The sequence below is a fragment of the Phaseolus vulgaris genome, chromosome 9 (assembly GCF_000499845.2).
Source record: "Phaseolus vulgaris cultivar G19833 chromosome 9, P. vulgaris v2.0, whole genome shotgun sequence".
Classification (NCBI taxonomy): domain Eukaryota; kingdom Viridiplantae; phylum Streptophyta; class Magnoliopsida; order Fabales; family Fabaceae; genus Phaseolus; species Phaseolus vulgaris.
The window spans coordinates 31,969,516-31,991,697 of record NC_023751.2 but is presented as its reverse complement, the minus strand read 5'-3'; the positions used below and the strand labels follow the sequence as shown (position 1 = coordinate 31,991,697).

Sequence of the window (22,182 nt, the reverse complement as noted above, 5' to 3'; positions counted from 1 at the left end):
CTCTGTCTTTCAACAAATGTTTTAAATATTTTAAAGCAGTGGAATACCTCATCCTTGCTTTTCAATAGATAAATCTAGGTTTTCCTTGAGAAATCATCAATAAAGGTTAAAAAATACTTATTACCTCCAATTGATGATATTTTCATCGGCCACAAACATCTGTATGAACAAGCTCCAAAGGAAATTTTGCACGCCAAGACTCCTTAACAAATGGTATCCTGTGATTCTTTCCAAAAAATGCAAGCTTCACATAATTGTTCAGGGTGATGAATATGGGGTAAACCATTCACTAAATTTCGTTTGGAGAGATTTTCCAAACTCTGAAAATTTAAGTGCCCAAAGCGTAAATGTCATAACCACGATTCATTATTCATTGTTGCATTCAAACACTTGAAACCACCCATATGAATACCTGCTGGAAACATGCGGTTTTTTGATAAAAAGGTTTTAAGAATCAAATTACCTTTTTTTTTATCAAAAATTGAGAATTTATTTTCAACTATGTGCATCACATAACCCTTTTCGGCCAGCTGCCCCATACTCAACAAATTATTTTTCATATCAGGTACATAGAAAACATCATAGATGTACCTGTGATCACCATTCTTCAATGTGATAAGAATTCTCCCTTTTCCAGTTACCGAAACGAACCTGTCATCACTGAATTTCACTTTTGTGCGAAATAAGTCATCCAAATCTGCAAACAACTCTGTTTGACCACACATATGATTCGTGCAACCTGTATCCAAATACCAAGTCTGATTGTTTGGAGTTTCATTTGATGTGGCTGCCATTTGTACTGCATGATCCTCTTCATCTTGTTCGTGATTACTATCTTCTTGAGCACAATTGACAGCGTGATTATCACCTTTTGATCTGCACTCATTTGCATAATGGTCGCGTTTATGGCAATTATAACACTCAACATTTGATTTATTATAAATGCCTTCTCGTCCTCCGCGACCACGTTCTCCGCGCCAAGAGTTATTTGAACTTGGATTGTGATTGGAACCAATGTTGTTTTGTTCAGCGACTCCATGATTCTGGCCACCACGACCTTTGTTGGAATAACTATCGTCATATCCCCGTCCTCTGCCTCGTGAACTACCATGTTTATGATAGGAGCTACCAATTGAGGCTTGTGCTTGTAAAGCCTGTTCAATTGGTTTTTCAATATTATTGTCATTCATCCGTTGCTCATGTGCTCGTAGGGAACCAGACAATAACCTTATTGTCATTTTTGAAATGTCATTGGCCTCTTCAATTGTGGCAACAACATGTTCAAATTTAGGAGTTAAAGATCTCAAAATCTTCTCCACCTTTGCCTGCTCCGAATGTGTTTCACCATTGGTCTTCATCTGATTTGTCAAGGCAAGAACTTTATTTATATAGATATCAACAGTCTTTGTGGTTTCCATCTGCAGCAGTTCATATTGGCGTCTTAGGGTTTGAAGACGCACCCTCTTGATCTTGTCATCACCTTTATAATTGGTTGACAAAATGGTCCAAACCTCACTTGCCGTTGTTGTTCCTTCTATCTGTTCAAATGTCTTGTCATTCATCCCTTGATGGATGAGATACAAAGCCTTATTGTCCTTCTTCTTCTTATCACGATGCGCTACTTGTTGCGCCTCAGTTGCATTAACAACTAATGCAGACACTCCACTCTCAACGACATCCCATAACCCATGATAATCAAACAATACTTTCATTTGCACACACCACCGATTATAATTTTTTCCATCAAGGATAGAGACTGATAATTGGGTAGAGTTCATGTTAACTGAATCTGATACTAGTTGTAGGAACTAATTGAAGGAGATAACATAAGGCAAAAGGTTGTAGAAACTAATTGAACGTAATTGCACAAAATTGCAAAAGTGTTGAACTCATTCATTCATTTTAATTTACTTCAATAATATATATAATAAAATTACAATTACTGAAAGCTATAAAATAGAAATACTAACATCATGTAAACTGGCCATTAATGCAATAATAACGATAAAATAGTTTAAGAGTAATAAAATCAGAATTAATAATAATAAAATCAGAATTAATAACCAACATTATCAACATTAACTTCTTTCATGCACTCTAGTCTTCTTATCTTATCCCTTATTCTATGTGAGAAAATATAGTTTATCGAATAAAATTTACGTAAATCGTGCTAACATACTTTTAGATAATCACTAAAAAAAATCATTAAATATAAACTAATTTATAGATAAAAAATAATTAGTTGCTATAGTAACTTGATAGTTAATTAGATACCAATTTAGAAACTATTTATCAATAATAGAAATTTAGAAACTAACAATTTTTTTAGTGTCTAAAATTGTTTCTAATTTAGTTACAATGTCAACTAATAAGTTTTAGTCTCTAAAATTAATTTTTATTTAATAATTTTTTTTTAAGTGTATGACCAAAACCTTTTATAATGATAACAATGTTTTAAATATGTTCCATATAACTTTATTATCACTTATCCATGTTGAGTACTTTATTATTCTATGCAAACTATGGGCTGATCAATATGACAGCAAAATCACCACCACTTAATGATTCAAATCAGAAACATCCCACAGATTGAGACATTGCAAATGGTCTCGTCACAAAACAGCCTTTGAATTTCTTATGCATATGAAAGTGTCAACCCACCTATCTAACACTTGGTAATGTAGTTGACACTTTAGTAATATTGTTGAAGAACTTCACTAACGATTTACCCTTTTAATAACTGGTTGAGCTGATAGCTTCTTTGATTAATGTTTAAATTAAAAATGGACAAATCAATAAAGTTGTTAATGGATTTTTTTTATCAAAGTTATAGTAAATACAATGTTTAAATTTACTTTTCTATTATTTATGCATAAGTGCATACAATGCTTAAACTTACTTTTCTATTATTTATGTAAAGGATTAACTTAGTAAAATTCACTACTGCACAAACAAAACAAAAGGAACCCACAAATATAAATGGTATAAGGTAAGCAATAAGATCCAATGGTCTCACTTCATAGAAAAAATATGGGGAGTTTAGTATTTTGACCTGTTGGATCTAGATTAGTTAATTGTAAATAAATTTTCAAATTCTAGGAATGATAAAGGATGATTCGAAGCAAGATTGATGACGAGAAGTTTTACTCAGAAGGAAGCATAGATTCATCATGATTTTGTTAGCTATAGTTGTTAAATTTAATCATAAATTGGAGCAGACAAATGTCAACATACTTTATATGGAAACCTTGACAAGATCATATATATATAACAACCATAAGGAATAGAGGTAGATGGTAAAAAAGATTATTTGTGAACTAAACAAATAAATATCTTGTTTGAAACAATTTACAAGAGAATGTAATAATTGTTTTGATGAATTCACTACTAGTTGGTTTTCAATGTTACTTCAAAATTTCAAGATATTATTGTTGATATACTAATAAATTTGGAGTTGAAAGAGTAAAGATCAAAATAAAGAAAGAATTTGATCCGAAGAATCTAGAATTACTAAAATGAATTTAGGATTGGGATTATTAGATAAAAAGAACATAAATTGTTATATTTTTAAGAGGAGAGATACTATTAAAAGTTTTGTATGACTAACTTAAAATCTATATTGATTAAAATCTTCTCAAACGGTAGAGGTCAAAATTATGCGGTTAAAATTCCATATAAAAACATACTTGGTTCTGTAATTTATACAATATTTTACACTCACTCTGACATAACATTTGGTTGAGAGTATTGGGAGTAGGTTCATCAAATCCTATATAAGCTCATTGAGATATACTTAAATAAATCTTAAAATATTTAAAGGAATTATTTAGTAAAGTTTTAGTTTATATAGTAGAACTAGAAGGAAAGTAAAAGAAGTTCTTATAGAAATTGAATGTTTGAACATAAAAAATCTGTCACATATAAATGTGACAACACTATCATATAATTATCAAATAATCATGGTTAAGCACGAGTTTAATTTGATTTCCATGTGTTTTTATATTTTCGTTTATATGTCAAAGTTCAATCCAAAGCCTTTCATAACTCATAACAAAAGGTTAACATATGATCTTCAATAAAATTTGTGTAGATAATTTTTTTGGTGTGGATTAACTTTTTTGTATTTAATGTGTGTTTTTATTTTTTTCTCCTTATTATTCATGGTCCTTGTCATGTTCTTCTTGAAGAGTGAAAACACAACAACTTCTAATTTAAAGTTAGGAGAGAGGAGTAGTTAAATATAATTTACAAGTGTTTAACTACTGAGTAATGATTCTAAACAAAATTGTTTTGATGAAATTAGGATCAGAACTTGAAGCATAGCTATTAATGACAGCCACCGCCTAATAGTTCATTCGTGTTCTATCTTAAATTTATTATTTTTGCATTTTCTATTTCCAGATTATGTACACGCACAAAACTCGACGCTATGAATATCGGATCTAGAAGTAACAAAAAAACCTAATCCGTTCTGAACCGTCTCATCAAGCCAGCAAATCTGAATCTGTTTCCGGCGAATCAGAGAACTGACGAAATTGAAGCATTCGCTCACGAATGTTCTTCCGCTTTGGACATGAGAGATAGCCTGCTCCGTAGCTGCCGGAAGTCGCCGCGGCGGCGCTGCTGGTGCGACGACGGCCGGATCAGCGACGCCAAGGCTCTCTTCACGAGGTCACCTTCGACGCCGCGGATTCTGACGAGCGAGTTCGTCATCGCCGACCGCCGCACGTTGAACCCGTTCGGTGAATACTGTGGCGGTGTCGGGCGAGAGGCGAAGTTCTTGTGGAGGCTGCAGCGGAACGAGCCGGGATGCGTCGTCGGCGAGCACATACAGGTTCGCTTCTGGTGTTGGCTCTGCCGTTTGACCGCCTCGCCAGAGCTGGTGCCGGCGACGGAAATGGAACGGTTCGGAGAGATTGAATCGAACCGGACAGAAGAGGAAGAACCGCAAAGATTGATACGCGCGGGAGACGAGGAGCGGTGGAAGAAGGTGGTGGAGCGGGTGGAGAAGGTTGAAGTTGAAGAGGCGAAAGCGGTGGAAGAATAAGCCGCTGACGGTGGCCGGGAACTGCGAAATCTGCCGATTGGTGAGAGCGTTCGCATGACTGGTCCGCTTGATTTTCTAGAAGCTGCCGCCATTTCAGAATGAGAAAGTGAATTTAGAGAGAGAGAAGCAACTAATGGTTTAGTTTTGGGGATTCTCGAAAAAAAGGAAAGAAAGCGCCCTCTGGTTTGGCAAACTTTGCTTTACTCTAATAATGTATATATAGGAATTTTATGGGAAGGGCAGAGTTGGAAGATGACAAAGCTTTCGTTATTTTCTGATTGGGCTTTTTCTCTTATCTATTTTCTTCCCCACCCCTACTTTCCCGTTATTTATTAGCAAGATATTACCAAGAAAAAATATTTGTATTTAAAGGAAAAAATAGATAACTTATTTTGCAATTTTTTTAATTTCTCAATTTTTTAAACATTTACCTAAGTTATTTTAATTTATACTAATTTTAGTTTATGGAAAACTTATTTTTTTTATATATATTTTTAGAAGTTCTTATAAAAAAAATTCCTAGAAACATGTTATCAGTTGATATTAAAGTATGAAATTTTATTCTTAAATATTATATTTTAATAATGTCTAGAAATATTATTTTAATAATATCTAGTTGATATTTTAGTAAACTTTAGGAATAAATTAAAATTTGTTTTAAAAAATGAAAATGATAAAAAGGATGTGAAAGAGCTATATGAAATGTCGTAAAAATTTATTTTTTTTGTAAAGTGGAAGTACTCGCAAAAATAAGAAGACTGTTAACAAGGTTAGATTTGTACGAGTTTTCTCATACAAATTTAGGATGAAAATTAATAATTTCATAAAGATTGCAAGTGTGATACCAATATGAATTTCATAAAAACAATTAGTAAGAATAAAGATTGAAGAGATTATGAGTGTTATATGGTCTAAACATATGTAATGTCAATGTAACTTATAAGAAGAAAAGGTTAAATTTTAGATCTTCATCCTAGTCTCTGTTATATGAATTTTTTTTATATAATTTGTATTTTTAATGTTATTTTTTCTAAGAAACATAACTTATCTTATAATTATTAAATACACAAATGTAGTTTTTATTCGTGAATAGGGTAAAAGATGAAAAGTTGAGGGACTTGAATGCAAAAGAGAAATTTGAAAGTTGTGTAATTAATTAGTAACGTGGAACGAAGGTAAAACTGACAGCAGTTCAGTTCTGACAGCCAACAGGTTTCTGTTCATCAATAGCAAAACTGTGGGCTCGCCCATCATAAAGTAAAACTTCAAATGTTTTATTTTTTTATTACTTTTTTTATTAGAGACTAAATCCATAAAATAAAAAATATTGTTAAAATTAATTTTAAGTCAGTCATTACTAAAATTATTATATTAACGATCATTTATAGTTTGATGATATTATAATTTTTTTTATACTTACCATTATTAAAAAATTATGTTTCATTGTCAAGACAAATTTTATTTCTAAAAAGTATTGAGTTAAACAAAGGTTAGCATATTAAATATCTTTAATAGTTTGTTTAAATTGAGAAATGTAAAGGAGTAAATGAAAAAGAAGAGAAAAGTAAAAGGTTGAAAATATTTATACTCTTATTTTTCACTTGATTTTTTAATAAATTCAAAAGAAAGTAATTAAATTCATATCAACGCATTAACATGAAAATCTTTTCTTAAAATATAATTGCTTCATTAAAATTTATTATTTTTTATAAATTTATGTTATTTCAAATTAGTCTAAAAGTAAATTTCATTTTATTCATATTAACTTTCAAAAACTGGAGATATTAATTATTGAAGTAAAGTAATATTAGTAATACAAGTCAGAACGAAAAATTATAAAAAAAAAATTTATTCCTTAAAAATATAGTTGCACATTTGGATACTTGTATTTTTTTTATAATCAGTCATATGATAACTAAAATTAATTTTATTTATAATACCAATAGCGTTAATTAATAATAAGAAATTCAAAAAAATCTTAATCAGTATACTTTAAAGTATAAAACTTATTTAATTCAAAGACAGTTTAGCAACTAATACATATGATGATTATTTTTTCAAATTATAGAATGATATTTGTGCTCAATAAAATATTATAATGCCATTTTCTCACTGTATTTCCATTTTTTTAGTGGAAATAGATTTAATGTGAAACAAAGAATGGCTAAAGATGTAATAAAAAGAGGGTGAATTAGTTTATAAATCACCTTAAAAAAATTTCGAAGAAAATTTTGCTTGATTAGAGAAATTAAGTATAACATTAAATGGATACCAAGAAAAATAAGAATTAAAAAAAAAAAAAAAGATAATGAGAGAAAGATGAAACACAAATCCACACTACTTTATAGTAATTTGATTATTTTTTATCTACATTCAGTTAATCAGACAATTTGAATTGAAAATTTTACTAAAAATCTTGAATTATTGTATGAGTGTGGTATGCTAAATGATCATGATTTTGATATTTATTTTCCAATTTTGAAATCTAAAATTTCACCCGAATGAAATTCATTGTGGACCGATTTTGGAAGGGTTCAAAATTTCTTTTTCTTTGCACTGGTGATAGTGGAACAATAAATTTAAAAATATTATTTATTTTCACGAACAAATTAAATTTTTTAATTATATTTATTTTATAAAATCTCATTTCTTCTTTAAGTATACATATATATATATATATTTCTACTTTTTCTAATCATGATAAATAATTTTATTTTTTGAGAAGGAATACATTGATTTTTTAATGCATCTCAAACCAAAATTATCAATCCTTTATAATTTATTTCCTTTTCATTTTCAACCCAATAATAATCACAACTTTAATTTCAAAAAATATAACAAACTCATTTCAGCCTACATTTTTTATTTTATTTTTTTCTCTCTTATACAAATTAAACCCAACACCGGCCCCACTCCGACCCACCAAATTTAAATTCAATTTGCAGTTACATTTTTTTACCACAAAATACTTTTTTTCATTTTCTTTCTTCTATTTTTATATATACAAATTGCATTACATTTATGCTTATTCATTTTTACTTTTTATTACATTTTTAATACAATTTCTACCTACAAATTACACTACCTATATTTTTTTATCATTTTATATTTGTTATTACATTTTTAATGCAATTTCTACGTACAAATTACACTACTTATATTTTTAATATTTCCAACTGCATTTATGAAAACCATTTCAAATTTTTATTATTTTTAATTTTTAACTTTCACTTTATATTTACTTCTATTTTTAAATTTAAAATATTTTAATTCTCTACCCAAAAAAAATTATATTCCACCTTACATAATTAAATAAATATTTTTTTATATTTAAAATTTATTCTCCCTTTTTTAATTGAGTTTTTGAAAACATATTTTACCTACACATTTTTTTTAAAATTTATATTTTATTGTTCTACCCTTACTCACTACAAAGGAAAAAAAGAATTACAACACCCTCCCAAAATTTATCTACAATAGAATTCATTCTACATAAAGTTTTAGATGCCAAAATTAAAGAATGGATTTCAAAATTATGGTCACTTATTGCACGACACATACGTTCACTTCCGCTCCAATACTAAAAACAAAAAATTAAGTTCCTATAAATTCTCCTCCCAAAACCAAATTTCAAGACAATTTTCCTCAAAAAACACAAAAAATAAGTGAAAAATCAACTCACTAAAACTCAAATTTCGATCATCCTCTATAAAAACTCACATCCACCACTCCATTATCGTAAATAATAAATAAAAAAATCAAAGCTGCCCCAAGAATTCGATCACCCATAAACCAAATTCTGAACAAATTATTGTAATATTAATTAATCATTTTAATTATTATCATCACTTTTTTATTATATTAAAATAATTAATATTATTAAACAAGATATTTCAGTTGTTTACGAAAAGATGTAGTTAGATCAAAGAATTGTTTGTGACTTAAACATTTGTCTTACATTAATGCCCATGTAAAGTTGTGATCATTCAAATTTTGAGATGTTTGATCCATTGTTGCAATGGTGGAATGCAAATCCAACATAAGAAAAACATATGGGTGGCTCTTAATTTCTTGAGTTAATGAATTGGTTGCATGCCCAAAAACAAAATAGGAAATTGGTGAGTTTTGCTGAATGGGACCACTCAAGAAAAGGATTCAGTTGAAGCCATGTTAGGCACCTGCCTCTGACACCGAAAGTGTCCTTCCAGTCATATATAGTAACCACCATTCCTTCCAATGAAAGATTCTCAATTGGAGAAAAATAACTACAAAACAACAACAGACACGTAGCCTCCATGCAAGTGTGACTGTGTTATGAATGTGAAGCTTGACTACAGATTCTTTTTATCATCACCAAAATAATATTAATAACTACAAAAGGATACTCTAACCTCTAACCTCTTCCAGTTTTTCCTACTTCTATACCATGCATCTAGACTTAAAGTAGTATTAGATATTCCTTTATAAAAAAAGAAGAATATAATTACCTAGGTTGAGATCACCTCTACAAACCCTAAAATATTCCTTTCTTTTCTTTCTATTTGAGGGTTTTTAGTAATTTTTTTCGTAAATTATGGTTTTTAGGTAAATTTTTTATGAAAACAGATAAATACTAACGATTTTAGAGTAAAGTTTGTATATGAATCGTTCAATTTGAATGTAGAATAATAAATTTGAAGTCATATAAGAGTAGTATCGACTTATATTATTATTTTACACTTAAGTCATACCGGTCATATATAATTTTACTTAAAATTGTGGTTGTTATCAAAATTTTAGGCAACAACTTTAAAATTGTTGTCTTTATAAAAATTATGGCCTATTACAAACGGTCACGCTCACCTAGAACACGGCTAAAAAACCATTGTCTAAATTTTAAGCCACGGTTTTAATGCTTTAGGCCACAGTTTCATGTTGTTGCCTAAAGTAATAATTGTTGTAGTGAAATTAATTTCATATTCAATCAATGTCGTCAAAGTGTTATACGACTTTTATTTAACGAAATCGACAAAGTTATACTGGTGGGATATGACTTTTATGTGAAGTCTTTTTCGATCTAAAATCATATCCATGAATACGACTTTCCCAATAAAATCGTTCACATGCTATATGACTTACTTATTTTCGTAAAAAAAAAAATTCCAAAATTGTAATTTAAAAAATAAATTATATTACTTTAGTTAAAAACATCATTTGAGAGGTATTCTTTTGTTGTAACAATTAATGAATGTACTGTATATTGGAATTGCAACATATTTATACTTTTTTTAATTAACTTGTACCTGTGTATAATATGTTGAAGTCTCTCAAAGCAATTGGTAAGCATGTAGGATGAAATGAGCACGTGATTAATTAAATTAAGCATATAGATATAGTGAAGTGGTTGTCCATCTCCCACTTCACTCGTTCATTTTTGTCTTGTGAAAATTGATTTATCCTTTAGAATTTAGTGGTGTCAAGTTTTCCCTCCCATATTCACAACCTTCCAAAACAAACCTGTTCCATCCCCATCCACTCTCATGTACCTTCTTATCCAATTCTCCTTCAGAAACCTTCCCACCCTACTCATCCTTCATATCCACCATTTATTAATCCTCAATATATTGCACCATAATTTTTCTTTCTCACACACTCACTATATTAACATGTACTTTCTCCCGATCGTATTTAAATATTGGCAAAGAAAACGAGTATATATAGAGTGAGAAAGGGGAGAGAGAGTGTGAAGTTAAACAAAAGAAAATGTTTCTAGAAAGATAGTGTATAAAGTAATTTGTCGATTGGCGTGGGCATTGATTAAAGAATTGAAATAAATTTTTATTAGAGATTACGTAAAAATATATTAAAAATTATAAAAGAGTATGGCTTTAATAAAGTTACTCTTTTCTGTTGTTAAAATAAAAGAAAGTACTTTGTATTAAATCTTCCAAGTTAAAAAACGTGAAGTGGATTTTGGAGCTAGAGTATTAATATGAAACAGAGTTCCACGAGGGCTGCGCATGGATAATGGGTTGAGTTCTGCTACTTCACATTCATGAACATTGCAGAGTCCAAGTCAACCGCCGCATTTGGTAAGGATGCTATCTTGTTAATTTAACTGTTTATGTTAATTTAACTGTTTATGTTAATGTTGGAGATCTAATGTTAACTAGAGATTAAAACATTTCATTGTATATAAGTGGATGTAAATCTCACCTCATGAGCCGGTTTTATGGGATTGAGTTAGGCTTAAAGTTCACTTCGTAATTGTTAATGTTGTTTAGAAAATTTTCTGTTGATAATTGGTGGTAAGGCATGACAATCCAAAGTAAAGAACACCAAATTGCTACATAAAAAAATACATGTTCAATAAACCTGATTTTTTTCTAGTATATCCAAAACACACAAGAAGGGAAGGGTCAAAATCTCATCCCTTGGACATGATCACAATATTCTTGAATTCCTAGTACATGAGTTAGTGAATCTTTAGTTGATATATCTTACGAAAGAGAAGTTGTATTTGACTTATATGCTTGAATTTTTTTCTACAAATAATAAAAAAAAAGTTATGCATGAAGTTTACCTCCAATTTGGTTGAGTTTTCCTCTTTACAAAAATTATGCTTACTCCAATCTTTCGGGTATCATCATTCACAAATTCTCCGTTAACATGTTTATGTGTTACTACTCATACTTCTCCCTTACTAACTTTACGACCAAACACCTTTTTACAAATTTATTTTTATTATATTACAATTACATTTATTATTATTATTATTATCATTAATTATTTTTATTAATAATATTCGTATTCGCATTTCTTTGCAAATAATACACAAGTAACTCTTTTAAATTCATATTCGCTTTGCAAATAAAACACAAGTATCTCTTTTAAATCAGTCTAAATGAATAGTACACATCCAGAAACAAATACAACGTAATAGTAAAATATAAAAATATAAAAAGAGATCAACAGTATTATTTTTCTTGTTGAAAATTTCTTCTTTTAATCCTTCATTATATATTTGATTTAAATTTTTGAGTAGTTTGCACGTTATATCTCTTGTCTTGTGTTTAAATCTATTCCTATAATAGATAACTTTTCCATTCACGTTCGCTTTAAAAAATCAAACATTTTCATGAAAATAAATATAAAAATGATTTTATCATAATTAAATTGTTTCGTTAATATTTCCATTTGTTAACATTTTCTATCAGACCTAACAAAGCATTTGATTTATTCAAGTTTATTCAAATTGGAAACCTTTTAGACCAAAAGCACTCCAATAAAGTTCGTCCCTTCCCCATGAAAAATCTTTTCTGAAACAAGTTTATCCCTAAATACTTTAACCTTTAACCTGTGTCACACCAATAAAAAACAATTGAATAAACAAATTATTTAATCTGTAGATTTAAGCAGATTGAAAGGATAAAAAAAGCTTGTTGAGTAAGAGATGACTAATCAATTATTGTGCTTAGGTTCTTTGAATATTACTCCCATTTAGTGATATATGCGTCCTCCACTTTCCCTACCAAACTAAAATCACCAATTATTTATAGTGCCTTTGCACCAAATTAATGAAAACCAAATCCATGACCTTATATATATACCTTACACATGCACATTCATTAATTCCCTAAAACATTTCTTATATGATTGATGATTGGATATGGTTCCAATGTTGTCGCAAAATGCTTATTAAATTAAAGTGTGGACACTTATTTTATACAACTCCCATCTACACCTGCATCAATGTCAGCCAACACTACTGTGGACCATTAATCATCGAAGGTTTTATTAATCACTCATTATTAATTATCAAACTATTTTTTTTATCAGCAATTATGAAGCTATCTACATGCATGTTGCACAAATCAAACATAAATATATATGAATGTGATGTTAGGTTCTGAAATAAAGTGATAGAGAATAAAATATATCTCAAGAAAAATCCACATAGTCCTCACAAATCTTATATTTAAGATATGATATAAAGGTTTCATATTATATTATATTATGAAGTATACATGAATGTGTTCACGTTATTGTTAATTGTTGATTAGGTATCTTAAGTTTTTTATAAATGCTATAATTTTGTGAATTATAATTTTCTTGTTTTTTTAAGTGTTTTTTGCAAAATTTTGACGAGTTAAAATATTCATGTACTCATATGCTATAAAGATTTTTTTTTTTAATTTTATTTATTTAAGTTTTAAAACATTAATTTAGATTTTTTACACGGATTAAAACATCTTTTAAATGTTCAAATTCATTTAATTTATTTATTACTAATAAAAAATCTTTATATCTTCCTACAATTCAGTAATGGATATATAGATTTCTAAAATCATAAAACTTTGGTCTTGATGTGTAAGGTTCAGGTCTCACTCATTTGATCTAATAATGGTGTTATACTATAAGACGCACCAGTTTCTTTATTACATTATGACATTTATATTGAGATGAGGATGTATGATAATGTAAGACATATCAAAATTATAAAGACATGATAGAACGGTAACTAACTTGGAGATCAAATTCCTATGATATCTGATGTTTTATTCTTCTAGATCTTATTATTGAATTTTTTTATTTGAATATGTTTTAGCTTTAGGTTCCTCAAGTTTTTTTTTTACTATTAGTTATTACTTTTTATAATAAATAATATAGTTAAAAATAAAAAAATTATTATAAGAACTTGTTTATGTTAATTGAAAAAAAAAACAATACCAAAACATTACGAAAAAATCATTAAATAAAAAATAATTAATTATCATATTAATTCTTACGAAAAATCATTAAATAAAAAATAATTAATTATCATATTAATTCTAAACTACATATTATTTTATAGTAACTAAAGTTTTGATAGATATTATTTTATAATAATTAATTTTTTTATAGCAATTAGAAATAAATTTGAAAATAAATTTAAATTTTTTATTAATAATAAAAATTATTTTAAATAAATAATTTTTTTTAGTTTTTAAAATAATATTAATTTAATTAATTTATTCATTAATTATTTTTATTTTTTATAATTAATTTCTATTTAATAATATTTTTAGTGAAAGTATCTGAGGTTTCTTTACTCACAACTATCCAAGTCATCATCTACAAGCCATCGATGATTGGTGTGGGAAACCTTTATGTGCGATTCCTTTCATTATTATATATTTAAGTTATTCTCCAATTTAAAATGGTTTCATTGCATATAACTTCATTCACAGTTTATATTCTGCACTTTTAAAAGTTAAGCTAATCACTTAATGATATACTTTTCTTTACTATATTACTATCATTATTATTATTGTAATAGAACAATAGAGGATGCTAAAGACATTACTTTATAGTTAGTAATAATTTAGTTTCTGATCCATTATGTTCTTGTTCAATATTTTTAATTTCCTTAAAAACTTTCTTTGCAAAAATAATAAACATTTCTTTTAATATCCTTATACCACTAGTTGGTATTATTCTCTTCCCTTAATTTTGTTTTTCCTTTTATTATCTCTCAACAAAAGAATAAAGCTTATTAATCATGTTCTACAATTTAGAATTTTGAAAAAATTATATGATAGAGTTTTTTTACATTTAGCTCATGTATATATTAATTTTAAACAAAAAATAAAATTCATTTTTTATATATATTTTAAAATTCTTATATATAAATACGTAAAAGCATGCCCTTTTCACACTTTTGCAAAATTAACAATTCAAGCAGTCTTCTCTAGTTTGTTATTGTCGTTAACTTCTTTCCAAAACCATTATTAGCGTTCTACATAATAAATCAGGGAAAATAAGCATTACAATAATGCACCTTATTAGAGTCTAAAGTATAACGTCGGTTGAATTTTATACATCCTTCAAGTCGGTTAGAACTATTGAAAACTTATCAGTAAAAATAATGTTAGTTGATAGTTGGTTATTTATGATCGATCTATTTATCTAATATTATGAGAGAACACAAATTAAAGATCTTAATAAATTAGTTTTAATCATTTAATTAAGACATAATTATGATTAAAGGTGAAGAGGAACCCCTCCTTTCTAGAAGGTGCTTGAAGAGAGACCACAAAGAGCTCATCCAGATTTTGATCGACCTCAAGTTGGCTAGAACATTTGGCACCTATCGTGGGACTAGGTAAAACTTTTCCTACCTCCACAATATATATGTGAAATTTTCCTTATTTCACATAAGGTAACCACCCATGAAATAACCCTTCTAACATGCCAGGTATACCGACATTGTCTTTAAATTTTAAAGAGCATATTAATTTCTATTTTGTTATTATTTTTATCCATGATTGATGACCTTGATTACAAAAATCAAATCGTAATGGAAGAACATATGAATAAATATAATAGAGTAAAACAGTCACATAATTATACGTTTTAACGTCATATATACAATGTCAGTATAAAGAAAGTGCAATCAAATTCATATACAGGAAATCATGTTTTGTGATTTAGTATCCAAATCCATTGTTATAAGGTTATCTCATTCATGTTTTGTTTTGTTTATTTTTTATTTTAAAATATTAAGAATTAAATTAGTTAATGAAATATTATTTTAATAATGATTCATAAACATCCTATTTTACTTATTATATTAATTGAAACAATTTAAGTATTAATTAAACAATTAATAAAATTAAAAAAAAGGAAAATTTTAATTTGATGTCATAAGAATAAACTAAAAAAGTATTAATTTAATTTAATATGTAAATGCGTAAGTTTTTGTTACCAATACATTTACCAATAAATGCGTAATTTAATTAAATATTTGAGAATTTTTTGTTAATGATATTTAAATACATTCTCATACTTTAAGAAGCTTTTTATTATTTCTGGATGTTACTTTTTATTGGTTAAATTTGTCCTATATTGGATTTTATTTGATTAAAATATTTAAGAGGTGTTTATGGAAAACTAGAAAAAAATGTTATGTTGGTTATATATGGTGTTTATGAATTTTCCAATTTCATTTAATAACTTTCAATTAATATAATCTATACACGATGAACTTTTTAAGTTTTACAATTTATGAAAAGAAAAAAAAAATAGTATTATCACCCTGAAATTATATGAGGATGTTTATCAATGTTTAAATATGTTTTAATTTTTATTAAAGTGAATTTCTTTTACTATAAACAAATAATTATCTTTTATGCTATTATATACTTTAGAAAAGAAGTGTCGAATCCAATCATGTGGTGAAATGGATCAAATACCGATCTATGTAAATAATGACTATGAACGACTATGAACTTATTAATCTCATTGGCTGATGCCTGAGGCTGGGGGGCATGTTAATTCATGGGCCTGGCCCAATGGAATATAACAAATGGATTATCTTCCAACCTTCAAACTCACAATAGCCTCACTGGCTTATGTGTGAGGCTGGGGGGCATGTTAGTCATGGGTCTGACCTGATAGTTGGTCATTTATGGTCATTTCCCGACCTATAAAACAAATCTCTTTTAATGGTCATTTATGGTAATTTGTAATGATATATTTGTATGTAGCAATCAGTTTTATTTCAATCACTAAATCAGTGCAAATTAGCAACAAAAACTAAATTCGATCCTGATTTGTAGGAATGTAACAATCAAAATCAAATCAATCACTAATTTATAGTAATATATTTGTATTTAGCCACCAATTTGATTTCAATCGCTAAATCAGTACAAATTAACGATAAAAATCAAATCGATCACTAATTTGCACTAATAGTGACCAAAATCTAATTAATAATTATTTGGATCATAAGTTACTATCAATTTATTTTAATCACTGAAATCAATCCCTCAATATTTTTTTTTTGTGTTCGATGTGCCTTCTTCCAATACTCATATTAATCTTTTAAAATGTGTTTCTATCTCTTTATTTTCCTAATCCATCTCTCCTCTCCCACGTAAATGAAACAGATGTTTAACATAGTAAGCGTACAAAACAGAAAAACTTGTTATTTTCTTCCACAATGAGCAAAATCATTAGTTTTTTAGACTATTTAAATTTCTCTGCAAGTTGGCATGTGAAGATAGGACAAAACAAATATTATGATAAGTGTAAGAGTATCTTGGATCTTATCTAAATTTTGTATTCGTTACTGGCCTGCATCTACATTTTCTATATATTCTATGTGCTTGAAAAGGAATAATCGTGAAGGAGCTTCTACATTGATATTATATAGTTGTGTCATTATATAGAATTGACCTCCATTTTGTTTAAGGAAGGTAAATTATTTTTTACTAATATTGTAAATTGAGGTGTCCAATTAAATATTAATTAGTAGTTGAGATCCTATTCTCAACGACATTACCAACATGAACCATTTTTAAATGTCATATATTTCACATATGTTGAATTCTCTTTTTACTCTATTTTTTCATTACTAAAAAATCATTAAATAAAAATTAGTTTTAAAAATAAAAAATAATTAATTATTATATTAATCAAATTAATTTTTTTTAAAATTATTAGATATGAATTAGTTTTTATTATGAATAAATAATTTTTAAATTAGTATCTAATTAACTATAAATGTAGTCTCTAGCTCATGCTCTCTTAGCCGGTTCATCTCAAGCTCATGTTTTCTTAGCTTTCCAAACAAGTATGTAGTAATCAATGTAGTCAAATCTTTTGATTTTGAAATGACAGTGACATTTGGCTGCCAAGATCTATCCAAGCATTTGAGGATCTTAATGTTCAACTCCTCTCTTTCAAAGACTTTGCAAGACCAATGAGATGATTTACAATGTGAGAAAATCTCTTCTACACTTCAGAGATGGTTTCCCCTTTCAGCATCCTAAATATTTCATACTCTTGGATCAAGGCATGCTTCCTTGCCCTCTTCACATTTGTTGTGCCTTCATGGATTACTTCAAGGATGTCTCAGAACTCCTTTGTTGATCCACAATGAGAGACCCTGAAAAATTCATCTGAAATAATGTTCTTGGCAATGCAATCATATTGAGCTTTTTTTCCTTCCCTCTTAATCCATTAAGACTAAGGTTTTTCAATGAAAACTTTATCTTTTTCAACTTTACGAGTAAAAGAACCATTTGTGATAGCATCCCAAATCCTTCTATCAATTGATTCAACCAAAAATTTCATTCTTACCTTTCAGAATTGACAGTTCAAAACACAAAACAAAGGTGATCTATTTATAAAAGCACCTTCCCCAAAGGCTACTTTTTCAGCCATTTTTCAAAAAGATTTTAGGATCGAAACTTGAGTAACTTTCAAGAACTCAGCTCCTGATGCCAATTGTTAGAATGTATGGCCAAAACAAGAGGGAAACAAATTTTTTTCACAAGATTTTCGCAAAGATTGGAAGTATAGTGAAAAGATCTGTAAAAATCAATCAATTGATTTTCTATTCAACTGGATAAAATTTCATATTTACAGTTCTTTAAGAAAAATCAACCAGTTGTTTATACCAGAAAACAAAGAACAAATCACAAAGCAGTGTATAAGAGTAGGGAAATAGAGATTCACATAGAGAGATTTATATTGGTTCACTCTTAACGAAGAGTTACATCCAGTCCATAGCTAACTACTGAGAATACAATATGCAATAAAAAAAACTAGATTACAAAACACACACCAAGAATGTTGGTCTTAAACCCCTCAAGAACACACAACACTCTTTGGCAACACCTCAATTTACAGTAATCAAAGAAGGAAATAAAATACACTTGGGATTTACAAAGTAGTAGTGTAAATGAATGGAAAACCCAATTCCTATTTTGCACACAAGTTATGATCCAAAGGCTTTTGATTCTCTTGAAAATGTTTTTAATAAGCTCTCTTTTTTAGGTACTTGAAAAGATCATAAAACAGTCTTTATATAGACTTAAAGAAGTGGTTAAAATGGTTAAATCATTAATCAAAAGCAGTTACAAACATTTAAAAACAATTTGAAATTCATAACAGAATTATGTTAGGAAAACAACAGATTGTTTTAAAAAACAATTGATTGAGTTTATTTTTCTGTTAAGGATTTCATACAAAACAAGCAGTTGTTTTATCAAAATAACTGACTGCTTCTACTAGACAGGAAAGATAAAATAAATCAAAGCTTTTTTAAAACCTTTGAAAAACATTAAGTGCCAAAAAACTAGTTGGTTCGACAAATCAACTGGATAAAAAACTTGTTGTAGTTAGAAGACCTTGAACAACAATTTTTTCAACTGATTGATTTGAAAAAGAACTGATTAAAATTTCACAGGTTTTTAGAAAACACTTCTTTTAAAAGAGATAAAGAGTCAAGTGAGCTTGGATCAATATTAGATGTGAATTGAAAACACAAAATCTACTAAACAACACACACAAACACTGCAACAGGTTCTTCAAATCTTCAAAGCAGATTTGGAGCTTCAAAGCAGATTTGGAGCATCAAAGCACCTTTTATAACAGGAGGTAGTAGGTAATAGGTAGCTTAGCAGGTAGCAGGTAACAAGTAGCTTAACAGGTAGAAGGCAGCATGTAGTAGGTAACATGTAGCAGGTAATAAGTAGCAGGTAACAAGTAGCACATAACATGTAGAAGGTGATGGTAGCAGGTAACAGATAAAAGGTAGTAGGTAATAGGTAACATGTAGCAGGTAACAAGTAACAAGTAACAGGTAGCAGGTAACAAATAGTAGGTAACAGGTAGCTGGTAGCTGGTAAGAAGTAACAGGTAACAGGTAACAGGTAGAAGCTAATAGGTAGCAGGTAGCAAGTAACAAATAACACGTAGCTTAGCATGTAAAGGTTAAAGTAATAGGTAACAGGTAGTAGGTAGTAGATAACAGGTAAAAGGTAAGATGTAACGTGTTACAGGTAGTAGATAACAAATAGCTTAGCAGGTAGGGTAAGAGGTAAGAGGTAACAGGTAACAAGTAACAGGTAGCAAATAACAGGTAGCAGGTAACAAGTAGCAGATAACATGTAACAGGTAAAAGGTAGCAGGTAACAGGTAGCAAACACAAATAACATGTAACAGATAATAGGTAACAGGTAGCAAATAACATGTAGCAGGTAACTGGTAGCAGGTAGCAGGTAACAAGTAACTAATAGCAGATAGCATGTAACAGGTAACAGGTAGCAGTAACAAGTAGCAGGTAGCAAGTAATAGGTAGCAGGTAGCAAGTAACATGTAGCAGATAACATGTAACAGGTAGCTTAACATGTAGCAAGTAGTAGGTAGCTGGTAACATATAACAGGTACATGTAAGAGGTAGCAGGTAACATGTAATAGGTAGCAAGTAGAAGGTAACAGGTAACATGTAATAGGTAGCAGGTAACATGTAGGATGTAGCAAGCAACATGTATGATGTAGCAGGTAACAGGTAGCGGGTAATAGGTAAAATATAACAGATAGCAGGTAGCAGGTAACAAGTAGGATGTAACAGGTAACAGGTAAAAGATAACAAATAACAAGTAGTAGGTAACAGGTAGGATGTAGCACGTAACAGGTAATGAGTAGCAAGTAAAAGATAGCAGGTAACAAATAGCAGGTAACAGGTAGTAGGTAACAAGTAACAGGTAAAATGTAAGTTACCAGGTGACTTATTAGGTAATAGGTAGCAGGTGGTAGGTTGTAGATAATAGGTAGCAGGTGGTAATAAGTAGCATATAATAAGTAACAGGTAACAGGTAACAACTAGCTTAGCAGGTGGTAGGTAGCAGATAACAGGTAACATGTAACAAGTAAGTTAGCAGGTGACTTAGTCAGGTAGTAGGTAGCAGGTGACAGATTGCAGATAATGGGTAACAGGTAGCAGGTAGTAAGTAACATGTATCACACAACTTAGTATGTAATAGGTAGCAAGTAACAGGTTCATCATAGGGCCCAAAAAGACTGTCAATAAGTCAACTTTCCTAAAGTGACAAAGAGTGGACCCAACATTTGATAAGTTTTACTTTTGCCTATAGTTATTTGATATTTATCCGACTGTTATTTAATATTATCATCATTTAATATTTATATAATTATAATTTATTTATTTATATTTTACATTAGAGAATGTGTGTCTTTTTGACATTAAATACTTGATAATATTATGTTTTTTTTTGCTGTGATTTTTATTTTTATTTTTATAAAATATTATTTAATTAATATTTGGAACACTAAAGGAGTAAATATGAGTGTAGGTACAAATATACCCGTTTTGCGATGGGAATGAGAATGCGACAAAAAATTCATACACATTAAATATAAAGATGCGAATAAAATATTTACTTAAGTGATAATGATACGATAATCAAACTCTTACTCATTTCGCCCTATATTGGACTATATGGTATTAATTGATAGTCGTTAACATTTTTCAAAAATAATATTGTTTTGTTTGATAAATTTAGTTGTGTAAAATTATTTTAAATTGAATTATTTCAAAATAAATGTGCAAAAGACTTTTTTTACAAAAACTATCACATGAATTAAAAATTTAAACTTCGCATTTTAAATAATTTATTAAGTATGTATTCTCTTTACTAATTAATTATAGATACTTAGTTTCTTAGGATATATGAAGTATGATACTTATTATTTATATAATAGTTTGAAGTAATTTATTAACGTTTAGTATAGTTTTGAATAATTCATAAAATAGTTTGGTTCAAAACAATGAAATGAACCTTATACAACAATTCAGTTCACTTTGTAGTTTTGTTGTTTCAACAAACAACATGCATAGTTTTTTCTAATTCTCAGTCCAATTTAGCGTGTGTTTTCAAAACAGAAGATGATCCTTCTTTCAAAAGTAACAAAAAGAGAAGCAATTATATTGGTGGATTGGAAAAAAACCTGGGTTATGTTTAATCTAACATTTTACCAAACACACACTTAGATGATTTTGTCTACCCCTTGATCTCTTATAACAACAAAACTATTCTGCACTCGAAATATCATTGAGAACACAAGATTTTCATTCCAGAAATTATAGACAAATAGCACCGTGTAGTATTGTAAAAGAAGCTAGCAAAATGGAAATAAAAATGGCACGTCATGGAAAAAACCATACGATCTACCTACAAATATATTTATCAGTTTCTTCCAACCAAACAAAGCTATGTTTTCCTGTCATTTCCACAATGGCATAATTTCAAAACCTTATAATGCATGAATGTCCTTACATAGTTATTTTTAACCCCCTCAAAGAA

At 28.7% G+C, this 22,182-nt stretch overlaps 1 protein-coding gene across 1 annotated transcript; it reads right to left on the bottom strand.

The window, feature by feature from the left end:
* Positions 1 to 4,234: 4,234 nt before the first annotated feature.
* Positions 4,235 to 5,240, bottom strand: LOC137821788 (uncharacterized). Its single transcript, XM_068626541.1, has one exon. It carries the CDS (start codon positions 5,137 to 5,139, stop codon positions 4,549 to 4,551), a length of 591 nt encoding a protein of 196 aa, XP_068482642.1. The 5' UTR covers positions 5,140 to 5,240; the 3' UTR covers positions 4,235 to 4,548.
* Positions 5,241 to 22,182: the final 16,942 nt, after the last annotated feature.